The sequence below is a fragment of the Capra hircus genome, chromosome 3 (genome assembly GCF_001704415.2).
Source record: "Capra hircus breed San Clemente chromosome 3, ASM170441v1, whole genome shotgun sequence".
Taxonomy (NCBI): domain Eukaryota; kingdom Metazoa; phylum Chordata; class Mammalia; order Artiodactyla; family Bovidae; genus Capra; species Capra hircus.
In genome coordinates, this window is record NC_030810.1 from 63,015,112 (window position 1) to 63,037,974 (window position 22,863).

General features: G+C 35.4%; 1 protein-coding gene across 1 annotated transcript in view; it reads right to left on the reverse strand.

Annotated features, from left to right (window-relative positions):
* COL24A1 (collagen type XXIV alpha 1 chain) overlaps window positions 1–22,863 on the reverse strand; it is a 396,719-nt gene that overhangs the window by 87,437 nt on the left and 286,419 nt on the right. The window contains exons 38-43 of the mRNA XM_018045691.1: window positions 22,710–22,817; window positions 10,055–10,108; window positions 8,321–8,428; window positions 4,726–4,779; window positions 4,417–4,470; window positions 3,452–3,508 (exon numbers count right to left, since the gene is read on the reverse strand). Coding sequence (XP_017901180.1) covers window positions 3,452–3,508; window positions 4,417–4,470; window positions 4,726–4,779; window positions 8,321–8,428; window positions 10,055–10,108; window positions 22,710–22,817 — 435 coding nt within the window. The remainder of the gene's footprint in view (window positions 1–3,451; window positions 3,509–4,416; window positions 4,471–4,725; window positions 4,780–8,320; window positions 8,429–10,054; window positions 10,109–22,709; window positions 22,818–22,863) is intronic.

Here is a 22,863-nt window from a genome sequence, read left to right on the forward strand (position 1 = left end):
TGGAGGTGATGGATATTCAGTTGAGCTATTTCAAATCATAAAAGACAATGCTGTAAAAGTGCTATACTCAGTATGCCAGCAAATCTGGAAAACTCAGCAGTGGCCACAGGACTGGAAAAGGTCAGTTTTCATTCTAATCCCAAAGAAAGACAATGCCAAAGAATGTTCAAACTACTGCCCAGTTGCACTTATCTCACATGCTAGCAAAGCAATGCTCAAAATTCTCCAAGCCAGGCTTCAACAGTAGATGAACTGTGAACTTGCAGATGTTCAAGCTGGATTTAGAAAAGGCAAAGGAACCAGAGATCAAATTGCCAACATCCGTTGGATCATTGAAAAAGCAAGTGAGTTCCAGAAAAACATCTATTTCTGCTTTATTGTCTATGCCAAAGCCTTTGACTGTGTGGATCACAACAAACTGTGGAAAATTCTGTAAGAGATGGGAATACCAGACCACTTGACAGGCCTGCCTCATGAGAAATCTGTATGCAGGTCAAGAAGCAACAGTTAGAACTGGACATGGAACAACAGACTGGTTCCAAATCCAGAAAGGATTATGTCAAGGCTATATATTGTCACCCTGCTTATTTAACTTACATGCAGAGTACATCATGAGAAATGCTGGACTGGATGAAGCACAAGCTGGAATCAAGACTGACAGGAGAAATATCAGTAACCACAGATTCGCAGATGACACTACCCTTATGGCAGAAAGCAAAGAAGAACTAAAGAGCCTCTCAATGAAAGTGAAAGTGGAGAGTGAAAAAGTTGGCTTACATTCAGAGGATGAATGCCACCACTTCATGGCAAATAGATGGGGAAACAGTGGAAACAGTGGATTCTGAGGGGCTCTAAAATCACTGCAGATGATTACTAAAGCCATGAAATTAAAAGACGCTTGCTCTTTGGAAGAAAAGTTATGACCAACCTAGACAGCATATTAAAAGCAAAGACATTGCTTTGCTGACAAAGGTCCATCTAGTCAAAGCTTTGGTTTTTCCCGTAGTCATGTATGGTCGTGAGAGTTGGACTATAAAGAAACGTGAGTGCAGAATTGATGCTTTGGAACTGTGGTGTTGGAGAAGACTCTTGAGAGTCCCTTGGACTTCCAGGAGATCCAACCAGTCCATTCTAAAGGAAATTAGTTGTGAATATTCACTGGAAGGACTGATGTTGAAGCTGAAACTCCAATACTTTGGCCACCTGATCTGAAGAACTGACTCATTTGAAAAGACCCTGATGCTGGGAAAGATTGAAGGCAGGAGGAGAAGGGGATAACAGAGGATGAGATGGTTAGATGGCATCACTGATTCCATGGACATGAGTTTGAGTAAACTGTGGGAGTTGGTGATGGACACGGAGGCCTGGGTGTGTTGTAGTCCATGGGGTTGCAAAGAATCGGACGGGACTGAGCAACTGAACTGAACTGACCTGATCAAAAGATGTATTAGTATGTCTCCCATCAGTGAACTGTTAGTCCTTTAACCTTATCTTGCCTCTCTCTCATTCTACATCTGCAGTGTTAACCACTAGTTTGTTCTCTATATCTGTGAGTCTGTTTTTTTGTTATATTTACTATCTGCCTCATTTTTTAGATTCCATATATATGTGCTATGACATAGTATTTTTATTTCTCTGTCTTATTTATTTCACTTCGCAAAATTATCTCTAAGTCTACCCACATTGTGGTAAATAAGTAGTATTGTGTATATTTTTGGGTATATATATGAAAGTGAAAGTGAAAGTGAAGTCGCTCAGTCATGTCCGACTCTTTGTGACCCCATGGACTGTAGTCTACCAGGCTCCTCCATCCATGGAATTTTCCAGGCAACTGTACTGGAGCGGGTTGCCATTTCCTTCTCCAGGGGATCTTCCTGACCCAGGGATTGAACCAGGGTCTCCCACATTACAGCCAGACGCTTTACCATCTGAGCCACCAGGGAAGCTCAGGGTATATGTATATATACATATATATATGACTACATCTTCTTCATTCATTAATCTGTGGATGGACATTTAAGCTTATTTCATATCTTGGTAACTGCAAACACTGCTGCTATGGAATTGGGGTGCATATATCTTTCCGGATTACTGGTTTTGTTTTTTGAATATGTACCCAGGAATGGAATTGATGGGTCTTATGGCAGTTCTATTTTTAGTTGTTTGGAAAACCTCATAGTGTTTTGCATATAGATGCACCAATTTATATTTCCACCAACAGTGCACAGGGTTCCCTTTTCTCCATCACCTCGTCAACATTTGTAATTTGTGGTCTTTTTGATGACAGCCATCTAGGTGTGAGGTGATTATCTCATTGTGGTTTTAATTTGCATTTCTCTGATGATTAACAATGTCGAGTATCTTCATGTGCCTGGCTGGCCATCTGTATGTTTTCTTTGGAAAAATGTCTATACAGGTCTTCTGCCCATTTTTTAAATTGAATTTTTTTTTTGCTATTGAAATGTTTATGAAATGTCTGAAATGTTTATATATTTTGGATATTAGCCCCTTAGTGGTCATACCATTTTCAAGAATTTTCTTCCATTCAGTAGGTGTCTTTTCATTTTTTGTTGATTTCTGATAAAGAATTTTATATATTCTTATAGATGAGTTTGCCTTTGTGTGAGCTTGGTTTGATTTACTCAGAAAAACTCTAGAATTTTTCCTATTTCTAAAACAGAGTATACTTTTCAATCATTTCCAAAGAGTCAGGTCAAAATATTGGGAGTGACTGTATATTCTGATTCTTCTGTTTTAGGATTCTTTTATTTTATATGATATCATGTGAAATATAGAAAATTTAACCAATTATATTTATTTCTGTGAACCAGGCATTTTTGCACTATTCATTTAATTTACATATATCCTGCATACTGTTTTAATTAAGTATGAACATACAGACAGTTATTCAAATAATCAAAGATAGAAGAGCTACTTTTAAAAAATCATGGTTACAGCTAGTCTTTAAAATGCTTAATTAGAAGGTTACAGATTAATAATATTTAAAGAATATTGGCTCTAATAACTAGTTAGATGAATTTTGAAATCATTTGGTAACTGTGTATAAACTACTATAAACAGGATATAGATCAGATTTTTAAACATACTTTAGAAATAAATCTGAATTTGATGTATAAATATCTGCCCTAAATGCCTAGAGTATGTAATATTTTGATAATCTTTGTAAAAAGTTGTTCTCATGAATTTAATGCTGGAAATTAGATTTGAAAGTTCCTATATTAAACTTCTATATAATGCTAAGGATCTTGATCTGTATATAAACAGTTTTAGTATTTAGATTATGTGACTGCAAGTACTGCTGTCATATAAAACCATGTTATAAAACTAAAAACAAAAAAAAGTTCTTAAAAAGATGTAATTGGTGTTATGAATCTATTGTACTAACTGCATTTTATCTTAAAACATCAAAATAATTTTAGAAAAAACTTACTGGTTCACCCCGAGGCCCAGGTGGTCCTAGGATTGTATTATCTTCTCCTGGATAACCCTACAATGAAGATGATTTATAAATAAAGTTAAATTAATGAAATAAATTAAAAAAAATTAAGCCTATTATTTCTAATAGTTTATAAAATATGCAATCTGGTTTTATCTTTTTTAAATGAAAAAGTTTTATCTACAAAACCTAGCATATGATACTTTATACACAGTTGTAATTCATATATGGTTCTCTTTGGAAGTGTCAATCTCCTTTAGTTACATAAAAAGCAGCTTACTAATTTTCTCAGTGTAGAAGGCAATGGCACCCTACTCCAGTACTCTTGGCTGGAAACTCCCATGGAGGGAGGAGCCTGGTAGGCTGCAGTCCAAGGGATCGCGAAGAGTCGGACATGACTGAACAATTTTACTTTCACTTTTCACTTTCATGCACTGGAGAAGAAAATGGCAACCCACTCCAGTGTTCTTGCCTGGAGAATCCCAGGGACGGTGGAGCCTGGTGGGCTGCCGTCTATGGGGTCGCACAGAGTTGGACACGACTGAAGTGACTTAGCAGCAGCAGCAGCAGCAGTAGTTTTCCAACAATATTACCAATCAAAAGGACTACTATTGTAGTTATTCTTAATTCATAAAAATTTTACCATAAACATGCTATAGTTAGTCATTTAATCTACAGTCTCACAATCTCTTTCAATAAGCAAATTAACATTAGTTTTACAGATTGCAAAGTATTGTAACATATCATTTCACCTCAATCTGAAACTATCTATCAAAGACTTCTTAATTATTTAAAATATTTCTCCCTTTATATTTATTTTTCTTCTAGAATCTACAATACTTCCCAGGTTGAAAAGTACTTATTTTATTCTTTGAAAATGCTTCCAGCATACTTTCAGAAAGAACACATGAATTCGGTGTTTACTTTTAGGATTAAAAAGTCAATATAAACATACACACCTTTTCTCCTTTAGGTCCTGGCAACCCAGAAAGTCCCGGTTGACCTTCATGGCCCTAAGAGAAGGACAAATCAGTAGACAATCTCCATATCATTAGTATGTGCTCTACATAATACTGTCACGGCTATGCCATTAGATATTACACTAATTCTGAAAGAAAAATAAGATTCACTGTATAGGAGCCTGATGTCTAAATATGCTAGAAAGTATTATCAGGAGATTTCATCTGAATTTGTATATTTGGGATGACATCCTTATGTAATGTTTTTATGCAAATATACATTTCTTATTTCCAATTAGAAATGCCTACCCTATATCCTAGAATTCCAGGCTCTCCAGCAGGTCCCATCAATCCTAAATGTCCCTAAAAAACAAATCAAACATTAGAAGGAAAACAGACAATTGTTTGAATTGTTAAACCTGCATTTTTGTTAACTTAGATTTTTCAAAGTATGAAATTCTACCTAGTCTGAAACAGGAAAACAAAAAGCAATTCTCCAACTTGCATCTTATTTTACTTCTGAACCATGTAAGTCCCACACAAATATGTTTCTTTGGTTTATTTCTGGTATGAACATCTTTAATCATATTAAAAGAAATACTTTCAGTTCCCAGAATGCTGTAAATTTCCAGCAAATTCTTGGAAATGTAGTTTGCATTTGTCAAAGTTTGTGGTATTTGCACATCACTAAATATTAGGGAGTGAATTCTGATAGTTTTTAGTATTGTCGTGATAGGATCGAGAACTCTGTGCTCATTCATAGTCTCAGGTGCTTTGATGAACATGATTTCAACTCTGGTCAAAGCTGTTAAAAGAGAATTGATTGACATCTTATGTATAATATTCATCTCTATTATTTACACTTATTATCAATTTACATAGATGAAGAAATCATAAGTTAAAGGCAAATCAGTAAATATTCCTAAACTACTGAAAAGATAACAGACAACTGAAAAAAAGCAAAAAAACACTCTTAAAAATGTCCCTTCCTTTTATATTATTAAAAAGTTGTCACACCAACTCTTCTATTTGAGTCTCAAAATAAAGAGATAAGGAAATTAAGGTACAGCCAAATGCCACATCAGCCAGAAGTTCTAACCAATGAAATAAGTAAGGATAATAAATAATAAATATGAGGAGGTGATAAAATTATTTACCTAAAGAATCCTTAGAATTATTAAAATTCACTGAAATAAATATAAAATTTTAAAAAAAGATTTCTTACATAGACCAGTAAGAAGATGAACTAGAAAAAGGACTACCCTGAAAACAACAAAATCTGTAAGAAACTAACAATACATGTAATAAGAAAGGTGTAAGAACAGAGATAAAGGAAATAACAAAGCTTTATTGAAGAATATAGAAGATATAAGTAAATAAAAAGACATATGTTAATCATTCATAGAATGAACATGGTGATTCTATTTCTATGAATGATTCAATATTAAAAGAACTTGCAGAATTGTATTTTAAAGTTCAAACAAAAAACAGACGAAATCATAGCAAGAGCTGAGCTTTTCAGAAACATAAATTATGAAGTATTTGCCCTTCTAGATCTCAAAAGATACTGTAATGATGTAACAATTTAAATGGTGTGGTACCTAGTAATAAACTAAAAAATTGAGAATAGAGAAAATGAAAACAGACCATTATTTGAGAGTAGCTTACAGTAAGGGTAGCATTTCAGAAAACTGGGAAATAGATTTATTAAATAGTATTGAGACAACTGGCTAAGAAGATGGAAAAAAGAAATTAGTCCTTCACAACTTATAGCAAAATAAACTCCATATGCTTTAACAGGGCTAAGGGTAACAATATTAGGAACAGGATATGGAAGAATATTTTTATATACTTTATGTAAAGAAATCATTTCTAATTAACAGAAAGACTGACAAATTTGATTGTAATAATTAAAACCTCTGTCCAGTGAAAGATAGTATAAACAAGATAAATGATAGAAAGGGAAAATATATTTGTAATATATTTGCAACATATTTAACAAAAATATATTATCTAAACTATATAAGGTGTTCTTACAATTAAGAAAAAGAAAATAGTCTAATAGAAAAAAATTTAAAGTACATATGAACAGGCAACTTTCTGAGAAAAATGTACAATTTATTTAGATGCAAGCAAGAAAATGTAAGAAAGAAAATGAGACATGCTTTTTCATTTATCAGATTTGCAAACATCAAAAGGATTAATATGAAGTATTCCCATAAAAGTCTCAAATGTAAGACTTGAAACCATAAATTTCCAGAAGAAAACACAGACTGTATGCTTTTTGATATTGGTCTTGGAAATACTTTTATTTTATATCTCTCCTCAGGTAAAATAAACAAAAGGAAAAATCAGTAGACAATATCAAACAAAATAGCTTTTACACAGTCAAAGAAACTATCAATAAAGCAAAAAGGTCACCTATTGAATAGGAGAAGATATTTGCAAACAATGAATCTGATAAGGAGTTAATATCTAAATATAAAAATAATTCATACAACTCAACATCAAAAAGACAGACAACCCAATTTAAAAATGGGCAGAGTATCTAAACAGATATTTTCCCAAGATAGCCAACAGGCACATGGAAAGATGCTCAACACTAATCATCAGGGAAATGCAAATCAAAACCACAATGAGATATCACCTCATACCTATTAGAATGGCTATTACCAAAAAGACAACAAATATCAAGTGTTGGGAAGGATGTGGAGAAAAGGGAACCCTTGTTCACTGTTGGTAGGAATATAAATTGTTGCAGCCATTATGGAAAACAGTATGCGGACTCCTCAAAAAATTAAAATTAAAAACAAAACACCATATGATCTAGCAATTCTACTCTTGGGTATCACGTTATATACCATTTTTGAATTCATAGGGCATAGAAGAAAAATATTATCAATTTAAACAAAAGGAAGTACATACTACCTGACTTAGTAAGATGACAGTAAGGAATGGAACACTTAAAATGAGGCTGAGGAGTCTTACAATTGAGAGTAAGGGATGGAGGAGATAACGGATAGAGTAATCGCATTTAGAACATCAGAGAGCTTCAACTAAAAGAGTTGCCCATCAGAGACTGCTTTTTGATACTCCAGTCTAAACAATATATCCCTTCATGTGATTTTCCCCTAAAATGAGGCCAAGGAAAACCTTCTTCAGACAATAGATTATTCAATGGTCTCCAAAGGACTTGGTGAAAAGCCACTTGTGACATTTTAATGGTGACTAGGAAATACATATGGATTTGATATATAAGTTTATGAAATACTCAAAAGACTAAATTGGATAACCTCTTGAATATTTTGCATCTCTTTCTTCTGTGACTTTTTGAACAAGTTCAAATATGTTAGCAACATAATTTCGATATTAGTTTCAAAAGTATCATGCTATCTTTGCTTCCAATATCATGTAAAATTCATACGAAAGATTAAAAATCAGTAGCTGTTTTGGAGACTTATCACAGATGGTTATAAAGAAATAATCTCTAGATAAGCATGAGAGTCTAAGCATATAAAGAAAACCCATTTTTGAGTAATTTTCAAAGCAATTCATCAACCATGACAGCATAATTTTATACAGATATTAAATCCTGATTTAAAGTACAACTTTATAAACTTTCCTACTTAGGTTGGGAGTTATAATCTGATTTTTAAAAATCTTATTTCATATTTAATTTCCATTTTGAGATTTTTTTCCCCTTTCCTTTTTCATGTCCAGAAGCCACTAAGCCATTTAAGTACTGTGGAATGCTTACAATTCTCCATATCCCATGGAGGTAGATTATTTTCAATGGAACTTTTGCTTTCTCTGTAAAATTAATCAAGAGGTGAAGCTTTTAGACATGGATACATTTCTTTCCATCCGCAGTGAACTCAGTTTTGGAGACAAATCAAATACTGACCACAGCACCTCTAGTTCCTCTGGCACCCTTAAGACCACTTTCCCCAATTTGTCCAGGAGCACCTCTGCTTCCAATTTCTCCTGCAGGCCCCATTTTTCCTTTATCACCCTGTGGATGCCATTAGCGAGAGAGAAAAGTAAGAAAAAAACCTTATACTTAAATTAATCAACTACATCATATACCTGAATGGCTCCAGAGGATATTCTGTAGGCAAAATTCTATAAATACTTACTTTGTTTTAAGTTACTAGTACTACAGACCACCACTGACAAGAACAACATACCATCACCACCTGGGTTACCTTAAAAATGTAATTAAAAGTAATTTTGGAAAAAAGAATACAAAAATTTTTGCGCAAATAAGCAGGGAAGTCTGGCGCTCATGCTGAATTACAAATAACCAAGTGTTTTATAACAAGTAAGCTTGTTATGTATTATGTACAAATGCATACACACATATGTTTGCTCATGTCCTGAGAAAACACAGGCCCTATGACAAGCCTGTTTCTACAGAGAATTTCAGTGCCCCAAAGATACATTTAATGCATAAAGGCTCTAGTGGGCAGTTCTGTATACTCAACATCATCACTTGGTTGGAATTTGTCTTTAAAAATCTGTAACATTTTTACATGATTTTACATCCATCTGAATACCAATTCTTCTGTTTTCCAACAGGCTAACTGATCATTCTGTAATATCAAAGTACAGCTGCTTTTAAATAGTAAATGTTATAATTTATTCTCTACATGTGGTAACTCAGTTCTATTATTGATAATCAAGTAGACAAAAGGAAAAATTAAACTATGATCATAGTCAGGAGATTTTTGGTGATTCATAATAATTCACAGGTTGCTGTATGGATCTGCACTGCCCTACTTGTAAAACCATTTAGAAAGTACATTATGTATGATGAAAAGAGACTTCAATATTGGGCATTATTTCATGACTGAGAATGGTAACTAAAATATACCTCATTCACTTGTATCTTCTATTATTTCTTATACTGCCCCCAAGTTATAAGAAAAATGGATTAGGTGCATATTCACAGAAATGATATAATTCAATTTTGGGAACTAGAATATGGTGTGATTTGTACTTAATTATAGTAAATATATTTAGATTTATTGTATTACAATGGGAAAATAATTTTTATGTTTCACCAATACTTGAAAAAATTATTGACTCTATCCAAGTATGAATTATTTATTATAAAGTACTAAATTTTACAAACACATCACATTTTCCTAGTAAAAGGAAGCAAATAACACATATTGTTTTGTGTCTCTTAGTTAATATATAGGGAAGATAAAATCAATACTAACCTTTTCAATTTGGAAAAATATATTCAAACCAGCCAAAAACAATTCTAATAATACTTCTCTCCCCTAAATATCTTACTAAAGTTGTTATTAAATGGCACAAATGGTATAGCATTTTTTCTTTTCTCTCTTTTCATGCCCATGGTCTACTAAAGAATTTCTGGTAAAGATGAGAAGAAAAGGCAAAGATCTTTTCAGAAATGACAAAGTGAAAAATTTGACTTCATATAATTAAGGTAAAAAGTACTCCTATGTGGAATTAAATATTAATTTATACAATTATGCCTTTTAAGTCAAATTTATGGCTCTTTAATGCTTTATTTCTAGTACAAATAAAAACATCACAGTATGCTATGGAGCTATGTGCACATCAGGATAAAGAAAACCAACATAAACAGATGTAAAAAAAAATTTACCTTCTTTCCTGGACGACCTCTTTGTCCTGGAATTCCCGTAATTCCTTCAGGTCCCTGGATAAAAAAGGAAATAAATTATTAGAGATACAACTAGATAGAATGCTTAAATACTTATATCACATAATCACTGACTTGAACACTAAATAAAAATGTGGGCTACTTCTCAACATTATTATGTTCATATAACTATTTAAAAAGAGGTCATGATGAGTTAGAGGCCCAGCTGTTAATAGTGAGTAAAGTTCACATATACAAACTAGTCAAGAAGACAAAATGAAACCATTCTTAATCACAGAGGGAAAATAACTTGGTTTTAGCACAGCCAGTGAGAAAGCAATTAAAGTTAACCTAAATGCATCCATGTCAGCAGTTCTATGAGCTACTTTGGGTTCAACATCTTGTTGAATGAACAGGATTATAAAATATATCTAATACATTGTCAGGGAGAATCTGAAAATCTCCACTGAAGGGTACGATTAAGCAAATACTCTTTTATCTGTGGGGGGAAAAAAAGGAGAAAGGGGAAACACACTGAGAGAAAGGAGGTAGTCATATTAAACTGTTTAAAACAATATTTTTATTTCAATCGGTATTTTATTTATACAAAAGTAGACTAAAAGTTTTCAATAAACACTTTTTTTAAAGTAAGAAGTGGTTAAAATATTTTAATGTCATATGAATTTGCAGGTCAACAATGGTTAGGCTTAAATGAAATCCACAGTAAGCCAGGCTTCAGATTCAAAAATAGCCAATAATTAATCACAGCATTCCTTGCATTAGTTGGAAATGAAAATGGAAATTTCAAATTTGTGTCCCAAAACTTGGCAAAAGGCAAAAATGATGTAGACAAGAAATAAATTGTGGTTTACCACTGTGCTACGGAGGCTCTTGATAAATATTTGTTAAACGAATAAACAGATACCTAAGGAAATGACTCATGCCCTGTGCTCCTGAGCAAATGTTCTTCTAGCCTCAGAAAACCCGCTGAATTTAGAGGCCAAGGCGGTTAAGTTCTATTGCTGTAGTTCCAGCTGCATCCAGAGGTTGAAATGATCGTTGCACTAACGGGAGACTTCTTTGCGGTTAACATGGCCTTTTTAAGAGAGGGTGATTAACATTTACAGAGGTTAACGGCGTGAGCATTTAAGCCAGACTGCTCCAGTTTCATATTTTGGCTCTGTCACCTAACAGCTGTATGGCTATAGGTGGATTATTTTACCTCTAACAGCCTGTTTCCTGTTATATAGCAGGGGTATATTAATACTTCTTCAGAGTTACTAAGATTGAATGAGAAAGGACTAGACTTATACTTGAAGAGCTCAAGAAATGTCAGTTCTCATTAATTTCTGTTGCTTTTTCAAAGGGTATTATGTAATAATTAACTATATATAAAAGATTATTAATAAGAGGTATAATAAACACCCAAGTGTTTACCACCCACTTTAAGAAATAGAAGCTATACATACACATTCACAAATACACACAAGACTGAAGTCCCATATATGCACTTATATTTGCAAACATATCACCTTCTCTCCTCACTCAGGTGCAACCATTGTCTTCAATTTATCATCCCCGTGCATTTATTTACACTTTTACTCCATTTGTATATATTCCCAAGCATTATATGCTTATTTTGTGTCTTTTGAAACTTTCAATAAGCAGTATCATAATTTATACATTCTTTTGAAATTTTTTTTAGAACAATATTTTGTTTTTGAAATTATTTAGTGTCTCTACTCTACTTACATTTTGTAGTGGTGGTGGTTGTGGTTTAGTTACTAAGTTGTGTCCGACTCTTGTGACCCTATGGACTGTAGCCTGCTAGGCTCCTCTGTCCATAGGATTTCCTAGGAAAGAATGCTGGAGTGGGTTGCCATTTCCATCTCCAGGGGATGTTCCAGACCCAGGGATCAAACCTGGGTCTCCCACATTCCAGATTCTTTACCTACTGAGCTACAACATTAAATAGTAGGATTCCACTTTGTAATCAAACCACAATTAACGCGGCCATTTCCCTAGTGATGAGCTTTTGGTAGTTTTTGTTTGTTTGTTTGTTTTGCTTTTTTTTTTTTTTTATGCTACAAACAGTCCTTCAATAAACACTCTTGCACCTACCTCTATATACCTACATCAAGAGTTTTTTGGGTGAGGGTGTATACTCTGGAATTGAATTCCTTGCAGGATACATGTACCTTTCAGTACATAAGATTTTGGCAACTTGTTCTCCAGAGTTTTAGCCTATTTACATCCTCAAAAGCAACATTTAAGAGTTCCAGTTACTCCATATCTTACATGTTTGGTACTATCAAACTTAAAATTTGTCCATCTCAAGGGAGCAAAATGATATATTATTAGGGATTTCAATTCACATATTCCTGATTATAAAGGAAGATGAATCTCTCTTCATATAGTAATTCAGCATTTATATGTGAATCACTAGTTCCCATCTTTTGTCCAGTATTCTAGATCCAAGGCCTCTTCATCCTTGCCACCACTGCAAACACAGAGTCAGTATTAGGAAGTAAGGAAAGAGGGAGGTGGAAGACTGATACATCTGAGACTAAGCATCATAAGAGTCTGAGCTTTACCCAAAGAGACTACTAAATTATAGGAACAGATTAAGCTTTTAACTGAATTCGATGCAGAAGTTTCCTTTCTTTCTCCTTCAATTCCCCAACCACTCCTCACCAATCTAAATTAGGGCTTGTGAGGAAAACCAGATTAGCCAGAGATAAATGTTATATTTGCACATGTCAAAGTGCCAATCTGTAACCCTGTTACACACTTAATTGTAATGAGCAACAACTCAGTTGCTCACCTAAAAATCAGATTTATTCTTTATTATGCTTTCCCTCTTTCTCAACATCCAAACCATGAGCAAATCCAGTCAACTGTATCTCCAAGATGTCTTGAATCTGGTTAATATTTACTGTCTCTATTGCTCCCCTGAATTCCAAGTCACTCTATCATTTTTTCGTCTACATGACTGCCACAGCCTTCTAAGTAATTTGGTCCATGTTTACCCTTATATTCCATTTCTTCAGAGTAACCCAAATGATCATGAACAATTTTAATCAAACATCTCTCCTTATGTAAAACCTTCCAAATGGCTCCCCAGCGCAATCAGAATAATCTTCAAACCTCTTATCATGGTCTATAGTCCCCTGTGTGATCTGCCTCCTCACATTTCTCTGACATCATGTTTTCCAGTTATTTACTACTTGGACCCTTCCTTTTTTAAAATAGGGCATTTAATAAATACCCTTTCTATCTTGGGGCATTTGCGTTGGATGTTTCCTCTGCCTAGAATGCTCCTTTTCAGATAGCCACATGGTTGGCTCCTTTTTATCTTTAGGCATCGAGCTCAATGTAACTTCAGGTGGTCCTTCTGTGGCCATCCCAATTAAAGTAGCCCCTTTATCAGGGCATTCAAAATCCCATTACCATGGTTTATTTTCCTCATAGGAAATAACTATCAGAAATTATTATTCTTGTTCACACTGTCCTTCTACACTGCATGTTCCATGACAGCAGAGATCTTATCTGTTTTGTTCATTTTTGTAACAGTGTCCAGAACTGTGTCTCATATATAATTGATGCTTAATAAATATTTAATAAATGAATGATAGAACACATGCCCATGTACTTTGGCCACCTCATGTGAAAAGTTGACTTACTGGAAAAGACTCTGAAGCTGGGAGGGATTGGGGGCAGGAGGAAAAGGGGACGACAGAGGATGAGATGGCTGGATGGCACCATGGACTCGATGGACTTGAGTGTGAGTGAACTCCGGAAGTTGGTGATAGACAGGGAGGCCTGACGTGCTGCAATTCATGGGGTCGCAAAGACTCGGACACGATTGAGCGACTGAATTGAACTGAACTGAATCAGACAGTAGCTGGTCTGCTAGATATCTATTTGTAAATAAATAACACCTTAAAAAATTTACTATCTGCTGGAATTAAAACCAAAATTCATGAGTAAAAGGCAAAGGATAGTGACATTTTTTTACTTTTTAGCTTCTAGGAAATAGAACAAATGGAAATAAATCTTCTGCACAGTAAACTTTCAAACATATCTGAAGAGCTCATTATATGTGAGAAAAGACATTGCCCGTTCTATATTGTATTTTCTTCTGTCATTATAATCAGAAAGATCTCTCCTGGTTCTTTCATTTACTTTTTTTCTATTTAAAGATGGCTTGTTTTTCTTTTTGGGGAGTCGCGGTGGTAAACTTCCACTGATATTAGGCTGGTTTATTTTTGTGTTTGTTCTGAAATGCATCAGTGATAATTTTCTCCAAAATGTTGGCTTTTAAAAGTTTACATGACCCACTACAACCTATTTGTGTATTTAGAGACTTGCAGGGCAGAGTAGAAAAAAGCAATCACTTCTCAATGTGCATGTTTTAATAGACTTCTTCAATGATTACACAAATAAGAATGCTTTTAAACAAATGTCATACTGACAGAGAATAGCTGCCTTGATGTTCAGCCTACTTACACCACAGAGAACAGATTTGGGATTCCCTACTGATTTAACTTTGTGAGAGTAGCTGTAGTCTCAGAAGCAACACATCACATCCATTTTTAAAAACAATGGTTTTTGAGATATAATTCACATACCATATTATGAATCTATTTAAAGGAGTGACCCCCAATCATTCTGGCACCAGACACTGGTTTCATGGAGGACAATTTTTCCATGGATGGGGGAGATAAGTATGGTTTCAGGATGATTTAAGTACATTACATTTATTATGTCATCTCTGATCTGACAGGAGGCAGAGCTCACATAGTAATGAGAATGGTTGTAAATATAGATGAAGCTCTGCTTGCTCACCGTCTGTGTGGCCTGGTTCCTAATAGGTCCTGGACCAGTATCGGTCCACGGTCTGGGGGATGGGGGCTCCTAATTTGCAGTGTATGATTCAATGGTTTTTATAGTGTTGTGCAACCATCACCATAATTTTAGAATCAATTTCCACCACCCCATAAAGAATCCTGTACCCACTGGCAGTGATTTCCAGTTTCCTCCCAAGCCCCAGCCTTAGGCAACCCTAATTCACTGTCTCTAGAGATCTGCCTATTTGGGATATTACCTGTATTATGTGGTCTCTTATGGCTGACTGCTAGGCATAATGCTTTCAAAGTTCATCAAGGTTGTAGCATGAATCAATATTTTTTTTTTGCATGGATCAGTATATTTTTTATTGCCAAATAATATTCCATTGTATGAACATACTACATTAATTAATAAGCATTTATTAATTGACGATCATTTTGTGTTATTTCTATTTGGCTATCATAAATAATGCTGCTATGAGCATTCATGTAAAAATTTTTGTTTGAATTCTGTTTTCAATTCTTTTGGGTATATGCCAAGAACTGATGGGTCATATGGTAACTCTGTTTTTAACATTTTGAGAAACTGCCAAATTGATTTACAAAGTAGCTGCACCATTTTGCATCCAACCAATGATATATGAGTTCCAATTTCTTTACATTCTCATCAACACTTATTATTTTCTGTTTTTTTTTTTTTTTCCTCTAGTGGATGTGAAGTGGTATCTCATTGTGGCTTTATTTACATTTTCCTAATAGTTAATGATGTTGAGTATCTTTCATGTGCTTATTTGCCAACTATATATATCTTTGGAGAAATATCTGTTTAAAGACTTTTTACTTTTCAATTGAATTATCTTTTTATTATTGAGTTGTAAGAGTTCTTCATATATTTTTGGATACTAGTCCCTTATCACATACAATTTACAAATATTTTATCTCATTCTATGGTGTCTTTTCACTTTCTTGATGGTGTTCTTTGAAGTTCTAAAACTTTTCACTTTAATGCAGTCCAATATATCTGTTTTTCTTTGTTTTTTTTTGTAATTTTGGTGTTATCTAAGAAGGCTTTGCATAACCCAAGGTCAAGAAGATTTCCTTCTATGTTGTCCTCCAAGACATTTATAGTTTTAGCTCTTAAATTTAGATCTATGACCCAGATTGAGTTCATTTTGTGTGTAGCATAAGGAAAGATCCAAATTAATTCTTTAGTGTGTGGGTATCCAGTAGTTTTAGCAACATTTGTTGAAAAGATCATTCTTTCCCTCATTAAATTTTCTCAGTACATCACATGCTTTTGTAATTCAAATTTATCTTGTTTATTTTTTTTCCCTGGAAATTAATTCATCCCTTGAGATAACCAATAACACTAGACATTGTTAAAATAAGTTTGGAAATTACAGAGAATGTTCCCATTAGAGACTATATTTTTCTTCTGCTTAAAACCTTTCAGTGGCTTCTTACTATATTTTAAATAAGCCCCAATTTTTTACTGTGGTTTAAAATCTCCTTCATGATTTGCTACCTATTTCCTCAAGCTCATCTCAAACAACTTTTCACTATTCACTCTGCTGTAACAAACTCCTTTTAGTTTTCCAAAAATACCTAGATCATTCTTACTTCCCCATCTTGGTCCTTGGTATTCCATTGCTATTTGACCTACCTTGAAGGGTCTCTCAAAGTTCTTTCATTCACTGGCTCCTCTTCACTCTTCAGGTCTCAGTTCAATCCTCCCCTATCTAGAGAAGCCTTTCCTCAATGCCTTAGTGTAAACAGCTTCTCTTCTCTTAACTAGTTGGCTTTCCCTTCCCTTAACCAGTTGTCCTTTATCATCATCCTGTTTATCTTCATCACTACATTAACCACCACCTGCAGTAATCTTGCCTACTCAGTCTTCTCCATGATACCATCAAATCTGAGATCAGGAACCTTTCTCATCTTGTTCCCCTCGGTATTTCCAAAGTTTAGCAGAGTTCTTGGCTCATCCAAGGAACTCATAAACTTCACTGAATTAGTGAATGGAAAAATTTTAGAGTCACAGTTTGTAAAGCTAACAAAAATTTATAAACTATATAAAAATTCAGAAAATTAAAAAAATTTTAATTTCTAAAAATTTAGAAAATTTTTACAGAGTCGCAGTTTGTAAAGCTAACAAATATTTAGAAACATCCAAGCTAATTTTTTTTTAAGGCTACGTAAGCTTTTCTTCTCAAAAAACCCCTGTATAGAAGCTAATATGTTAACCAGACATGGAAGAATCTTCTCTGATTCAAGCAGATAAAGAATAAATAAAGTCCTTCCAGTTCAGCATCCTCCTTGACACAAGCATCATAGGAGTTCTGCAGAGCTTGAACCCCGTTATTATGTGTAATGTGTAAACTGAGAAGCCAAAGAACGACTCTCTCAAGAATGTACAGCACTTTAGTAATAGACTAGGGGTTTGGACAATCCTTGCAGAGTAGACAGTGCATGGTTCTTTCTATTGTGTGTTGCTTTACAACACAACAGTTCAGAACACGCAAGTCTAAAACCAGAGTTATATGAATCATTCAGAAGATAAGGATTTAGATAACCTTTTACTCCTTAATGCCACTGACTTCAGATTGCTAAAGTGATTACTTTTCAGGGTTTCCAAGGAAATTGTCTTAGAAACAAGGGTCATGTATACCTCATTCTTTTCTAACTATTTCTAACTAAATATTTCTAACTATTCCTCTCGTCTTTTTGACTTCACTTTTAAGATTCTACTGGAAATGCTTCTTTGAAAAGTATGCATTATTTAATTTCAGATTCTCTTAAGATATTCACTTCTACCTAATATCATACCACCCTACACAGATGGGAAAATTAAACTTCAATAAATCCAACCAAGTTTTCTTGTAAAGGAATAAAACAAGATAATTTCATTTATACCTACTCAGCTTTAGAGTATATAGCTTCACATCTGTTTAGATCATAAATACCAGGGCAATACACTTTTTAAGAAATGAATGATGGCAGATGTTTCTTCACAGAAGCTTTCAAGCTCTTTTTCTCATGCAGAGTTATGCATTTAGACAACTGAATTGTCTATTTTAGAGTAGATTTCAAGCATGAAATACAATATGTTTTCCTTTGTTCAAAGAGCTTACATCTTGGATTTGGGAATTTGTTACCGATGTTTCCCTTGCCTTATTTTTCTATCCAGATTTCATTTTCCAATCTTTTAGAAAGTAAAAAGAACATCTCGTTACTTGAAAAAAATTAATTTCTTTTTTCACTCTCTTTCTTATTTTTTTAAAGAATTTTAAAGGTAGCATCTTTGTGACATTGCCTAAGGAAGAATTATTTTGAAGTGCAAAAATAAATTGAACATCAGGCTGCCTGATTAAGCAATAGCTCCTTGGATCATAAAATTCTTTTGAAAAAATATGCCATGGTATTTTTATTGAGCTTATGAGCTAAAAGGCATTTAAAATTCCAAGAAGAACAACAAAAAGAATAAAAAAGAAATGCACATGTGTTGTTACTAAAAAAGGCACCAAAGATGTGTACAAGGCAGGATTATTCCTGGGAAAAGTTATGAAGCAGATGAAGTCTGTGTTTATCATTTTTCCATGTCTTGTTTTGAGCCCCTTTTTCATCTCTGTTCTGCCCATCACCATTTGTCATGCTGCATCATCCCTCTGGGTTTCCTGGCTGTGTTGTCCTACGGCATGATTAGACCTTTCTTTTCGTTAGTCCTGTGTCCTGCCGCCCTCCCTGCCACCACTCCAAATAACTTTAGTATTTTCTTAGGGAATTAGGCCAGTTGTCTGAAAAAAAAAATCTACGCTAAAATATTAATAATTATTAATGACTTTCTTATATAAAAACCAATTTGAGAAAGCTTCTCAGGAAGATAACCACATTTACTCAGTACTTCTTATTTGGCTTCTCTTTGGGTCCAGTCCTGATGAATCCTCTAAAAAAATTAAAACTATCAAGAATACTAGAAACCCAAGTCTCAAGAAGTATGGCTTGGAACCTGAGGGTGAGGCTGAAGCAGGTTCTTGAATCACAGAGACAGAATAGCCACATTAGAAGCTGAAGGAAAGGTTTCATTTGGGTTGCATTGTCTTTTCCCCAGGCCAACACAGCACTGCAGAGTGAACCCATTTGATCTATAGCTTCTCCTGTAGGGAAAAAGAGAACCCAAAGTGGATATTCAGCCCATCTACTGTTGCAAGATATTTCCAGAGTTTCCCAGTCAGGTCTGCATGAGGATCATTTGGGGAACTTGAGGTCCTGACAACTGGGGAAAAGATAAAAGATGGGCAAAGTGGCAAGACTTACAGTAACCAGCACTAAAGTATTATTGGACTCCATCTCTGCTTGTAGCAGCACCTGAACAGAGATCCCAGCCAGTGGTCTGCCTATCTGCAGAACTTAGCTGGTGGCATTGTCTGATCAGGGAGCTTGGCTGAAGTTCTGCATGATTTGGAAAGTGAAAGTGAAAATCATTCAGTCATGTCCAACTCTTTGTGAACCCATGGACTGCAGCAAGCCAGGCCTCCCTGTCCATCACCAACTTCAGGAGTTTACCCAAACTTGTGTTCATTGAGTCGGTGATGCCATCCAACCATCTCATCTTCTATCATCCCCTTCTCCTCCTGCCCTCAATCTTTCCCAGCATCAGGGTCTTTTCTAATGAGTCAGCTCTTTGCATCAGGTGGCCAAAGTATTGGAGTTTCAGCGTCAACATTAGTCCTTCCAGTGAACACTCAGGACTGATTTCCTTTAGGATGGACTGGTTGGATCTCCTTGCAGTCCAAGGGACTCTCCAAGAGTCTTCTCCAACACCACAGTTCAAAAGCATCAATTCTTCTGCGCTCAGCTTTCTTTATAGTCCAACTCTCACATCCATACATGACTATTGGAAAAAGCATAGCCTTGACTAGACGGACCTTTGTTGGCAAAGTAATGGATTATATAGTCCATGAAATTCTCCAGGCCAGAATAATGGACTGGTGTGTGTCCCCAGTCAAATGTTCATACCTGCTCTTGAGCCTGTTATATGGTCCTGCCTGGGCAGGTGAGTAATTCTACAACACTGCTCAATAGCTAAGCATGGGCTCCCATCCTTCTTGACCAGAAAGCCTCGTCTGAGAACTTAGGCAGCTGTAGAGTCCATACTACAGCCTTGCTCAGGCAGGGAGCCAAGCCAGCAGAGCAGGGACTCTGAGCAGTGTCCTGGGCAGGCTTGGAGTCCAGTCTAAGTTAAATACTTCCCAGCTGTGGGTCCAGCTAACAGCCCTATTCAGCAGCAGTTTCACCTACAGCCTGTCCAACTATAAAAACAGCCTGTAGCCTCACCCTGGCAATGTAACTCCATCCTACCATGGAGTATTATCTGTGAGATGTAGCTGGAGGCTCCACTTAATCAGAGAGCCTGGCAAGTGACCTCATCCAACAGAGAAGCATAGCCAGTGCCCTAACTGATCACAAAGCAACTCTGTTCAAACCTGGGACACAGCCTGTAGCTCCATTCAACTGTGGAGCCATGTTTGCAGTTCTGCATGAATATGGGGCTCTACCAGGGCCACATCCAGTTAGAGAGTATAACATGAGGCCTTGCCTAATTGCAGGATCCAACAAGTGCTACTGTCTTTCCAGGGAACATAGCCTAGATCATACCCTACCAGAGGTAACTTCAGAAGCCAGCTAATGGCCCCATCTGACCATGGAACCCAGCCAGCATACCTATCCCACCAGGGTGCCTATTTAGTGGCCCCACTACTATGTGGAGACTAGCCAGGTGGCCAACCCAACTGCAGAGACCAGCCAGTGGAAACTCTCCTGTTGCCTCACAATATGGGTAGGGACCTCACCAACCTGGAGATCTCAGTAGCAAGCTGTGCCTGCCGACAAACACTATAAGCAGACCCATCCAGTTCCCTCAAGCAAAGAGACTGGTGAAGGTCTTTCTCTGCCAAAACAAACCTATAAAATCTGGAAGAGGAGATCACTCACTCAAATGTGCAAACATCAATGCAAGGATATTATGATCATAAAAAAACAGATAAACATAATAAAATCAAAAGAAACATAAAGTACTTCAATAATTGAAATGGAAGTCTGTGAACTGTCTAATAAAGAATTGAGAAGAGTGTGTTAGTCGTGCCTGACTCTTTGTGACCCCATGGACTGTAACCCTCCAGGCTCCTCCGTCCATGGAATTCTCCAGGGAAGAATTGTTGTAGTTTAGCTGCTAAGTTGTGTTCAGCTCTTTGCAACCCCATGGACTGCAACACACCAGGCAAGACTATTCCTTTTAGAAAAGTGCAGTGAACTTCAAGAATACATAGACAGATAACTAAATGAAATTAGGAAAACAATGCATGAGAAGTTCAACAAAGAAATAGAAATCATAAACAAAACAAAAATCTTAGAGATAAATACCATGACTGAACTGAAGAATTCAACAGTTTCAACAGCAGATCTGACCAAGCAGAAGAATCAATGAACTCAAAGATAAGTGGTTTTCAATTATCCCAAAGAGAAAAAAGAAAAAAGACTAGGATACTTTATGGGAAAGCATCAAGTAGGACACTATTGTGCAAATACCAGGAGAATAAAAAAAGAAAAGAGAAGAAAGAATATTTAAAGATATAATGGCTGACAACATCCCAAACTTGGGGAGAGAAATTGTTGTCCAGATTTTTGAGACTCAAAGGATTCCAAATAGGTTGAATCCAAAAAGGGCTACTTTGAGACACATTATAGTCAACACTCAGGACCTTCAGGTTTCACAACTGCAGAGTCAAACAACCAAAATATTAATAATATCAATACTTTTATTAATATTATCAAATATTAAATAAAAATATTTTTTAAAATTCCAGAAAGTTACAAAACTTGAATTTGCCATGCAATGACAATGGTTTACATAGCATCTATACTATATTTACAACATATTTGCATAGTATTTATTTTACCAGGTATATAAGTAATCTAGAGGTGATTTAAAGTATATAGGAGAATGTAGGTAAGTTATATGCAAATACTATGCCATTTTATGTAAGGGACTCAAGCATCTGCAGAGTTTGGTATCTGTGGAGGTCCTGGAACCAATCTCCCATGGAAACTGAGGGATGACTGCAATTATACCGTCAAAGCAAAGAGAGAATTTTAAAAGTAGCAAGAGAAATGTGACTCATCACATATAACAACCCAAATAATACTATAAGTAGGTTTCTCAGTACATATTTTACAGACTGGAAGTGAATGAGATAACATCTTTAAAATATGGGAAGAAAAATGAAACCCTCTTAATGAAGAACACTATACCCAGAACTGTCCTTCAGGAATAAAGGAGTGATAAAGAGTTGCCCAAACAACCCAAAGCTGAAGAGTTCATCACCACTAAACCTGCCTTACAAAAAAATGTTAAAGGGCATTCTTGAAGCTGAAATAAAACAATGTACCATTGCAATCATTTAGCAATATTTATGTATATCAAATCAACATGTCATGTATTATAAACTTATATATGTCAATTATATCTCAAAGTGAGAGAAAAAATTAAGAAGTTCAATAGCCTGTGTGACATATGGGAAAAGTATCTTTTTTCCTTGGCTGTTAGGAAGGCTGATAATCAGTGCCTGGTTTGTCCCTCACTCAAGCCATAATTCTACATCTTCAAACACCAAATGGACATATAAGGGGGTCAAGAATGTGTGTATATGATTCACACGTGTGTGTGTGTGTGTGTGTGTGTGTGTGTGTGTGTGTGTGTGTGTGTGTGTAGAAGCCTGAGTTCACTGAGTATTGAACCCAGAGGTACTCACCGGAGGGCCCATCAGACCTGGTCCACCCAAAGGCCCTGTGGTCCCTGATAAGCCTGTCTCTCCTTTTTCTCCATCCTCTCCAGGAAGTCCCCTTCCTCCTGGGTTCCCCTATAACCCAGAAAAAAATTTTAAGAAAAAGAAAGTAGTGAAATAA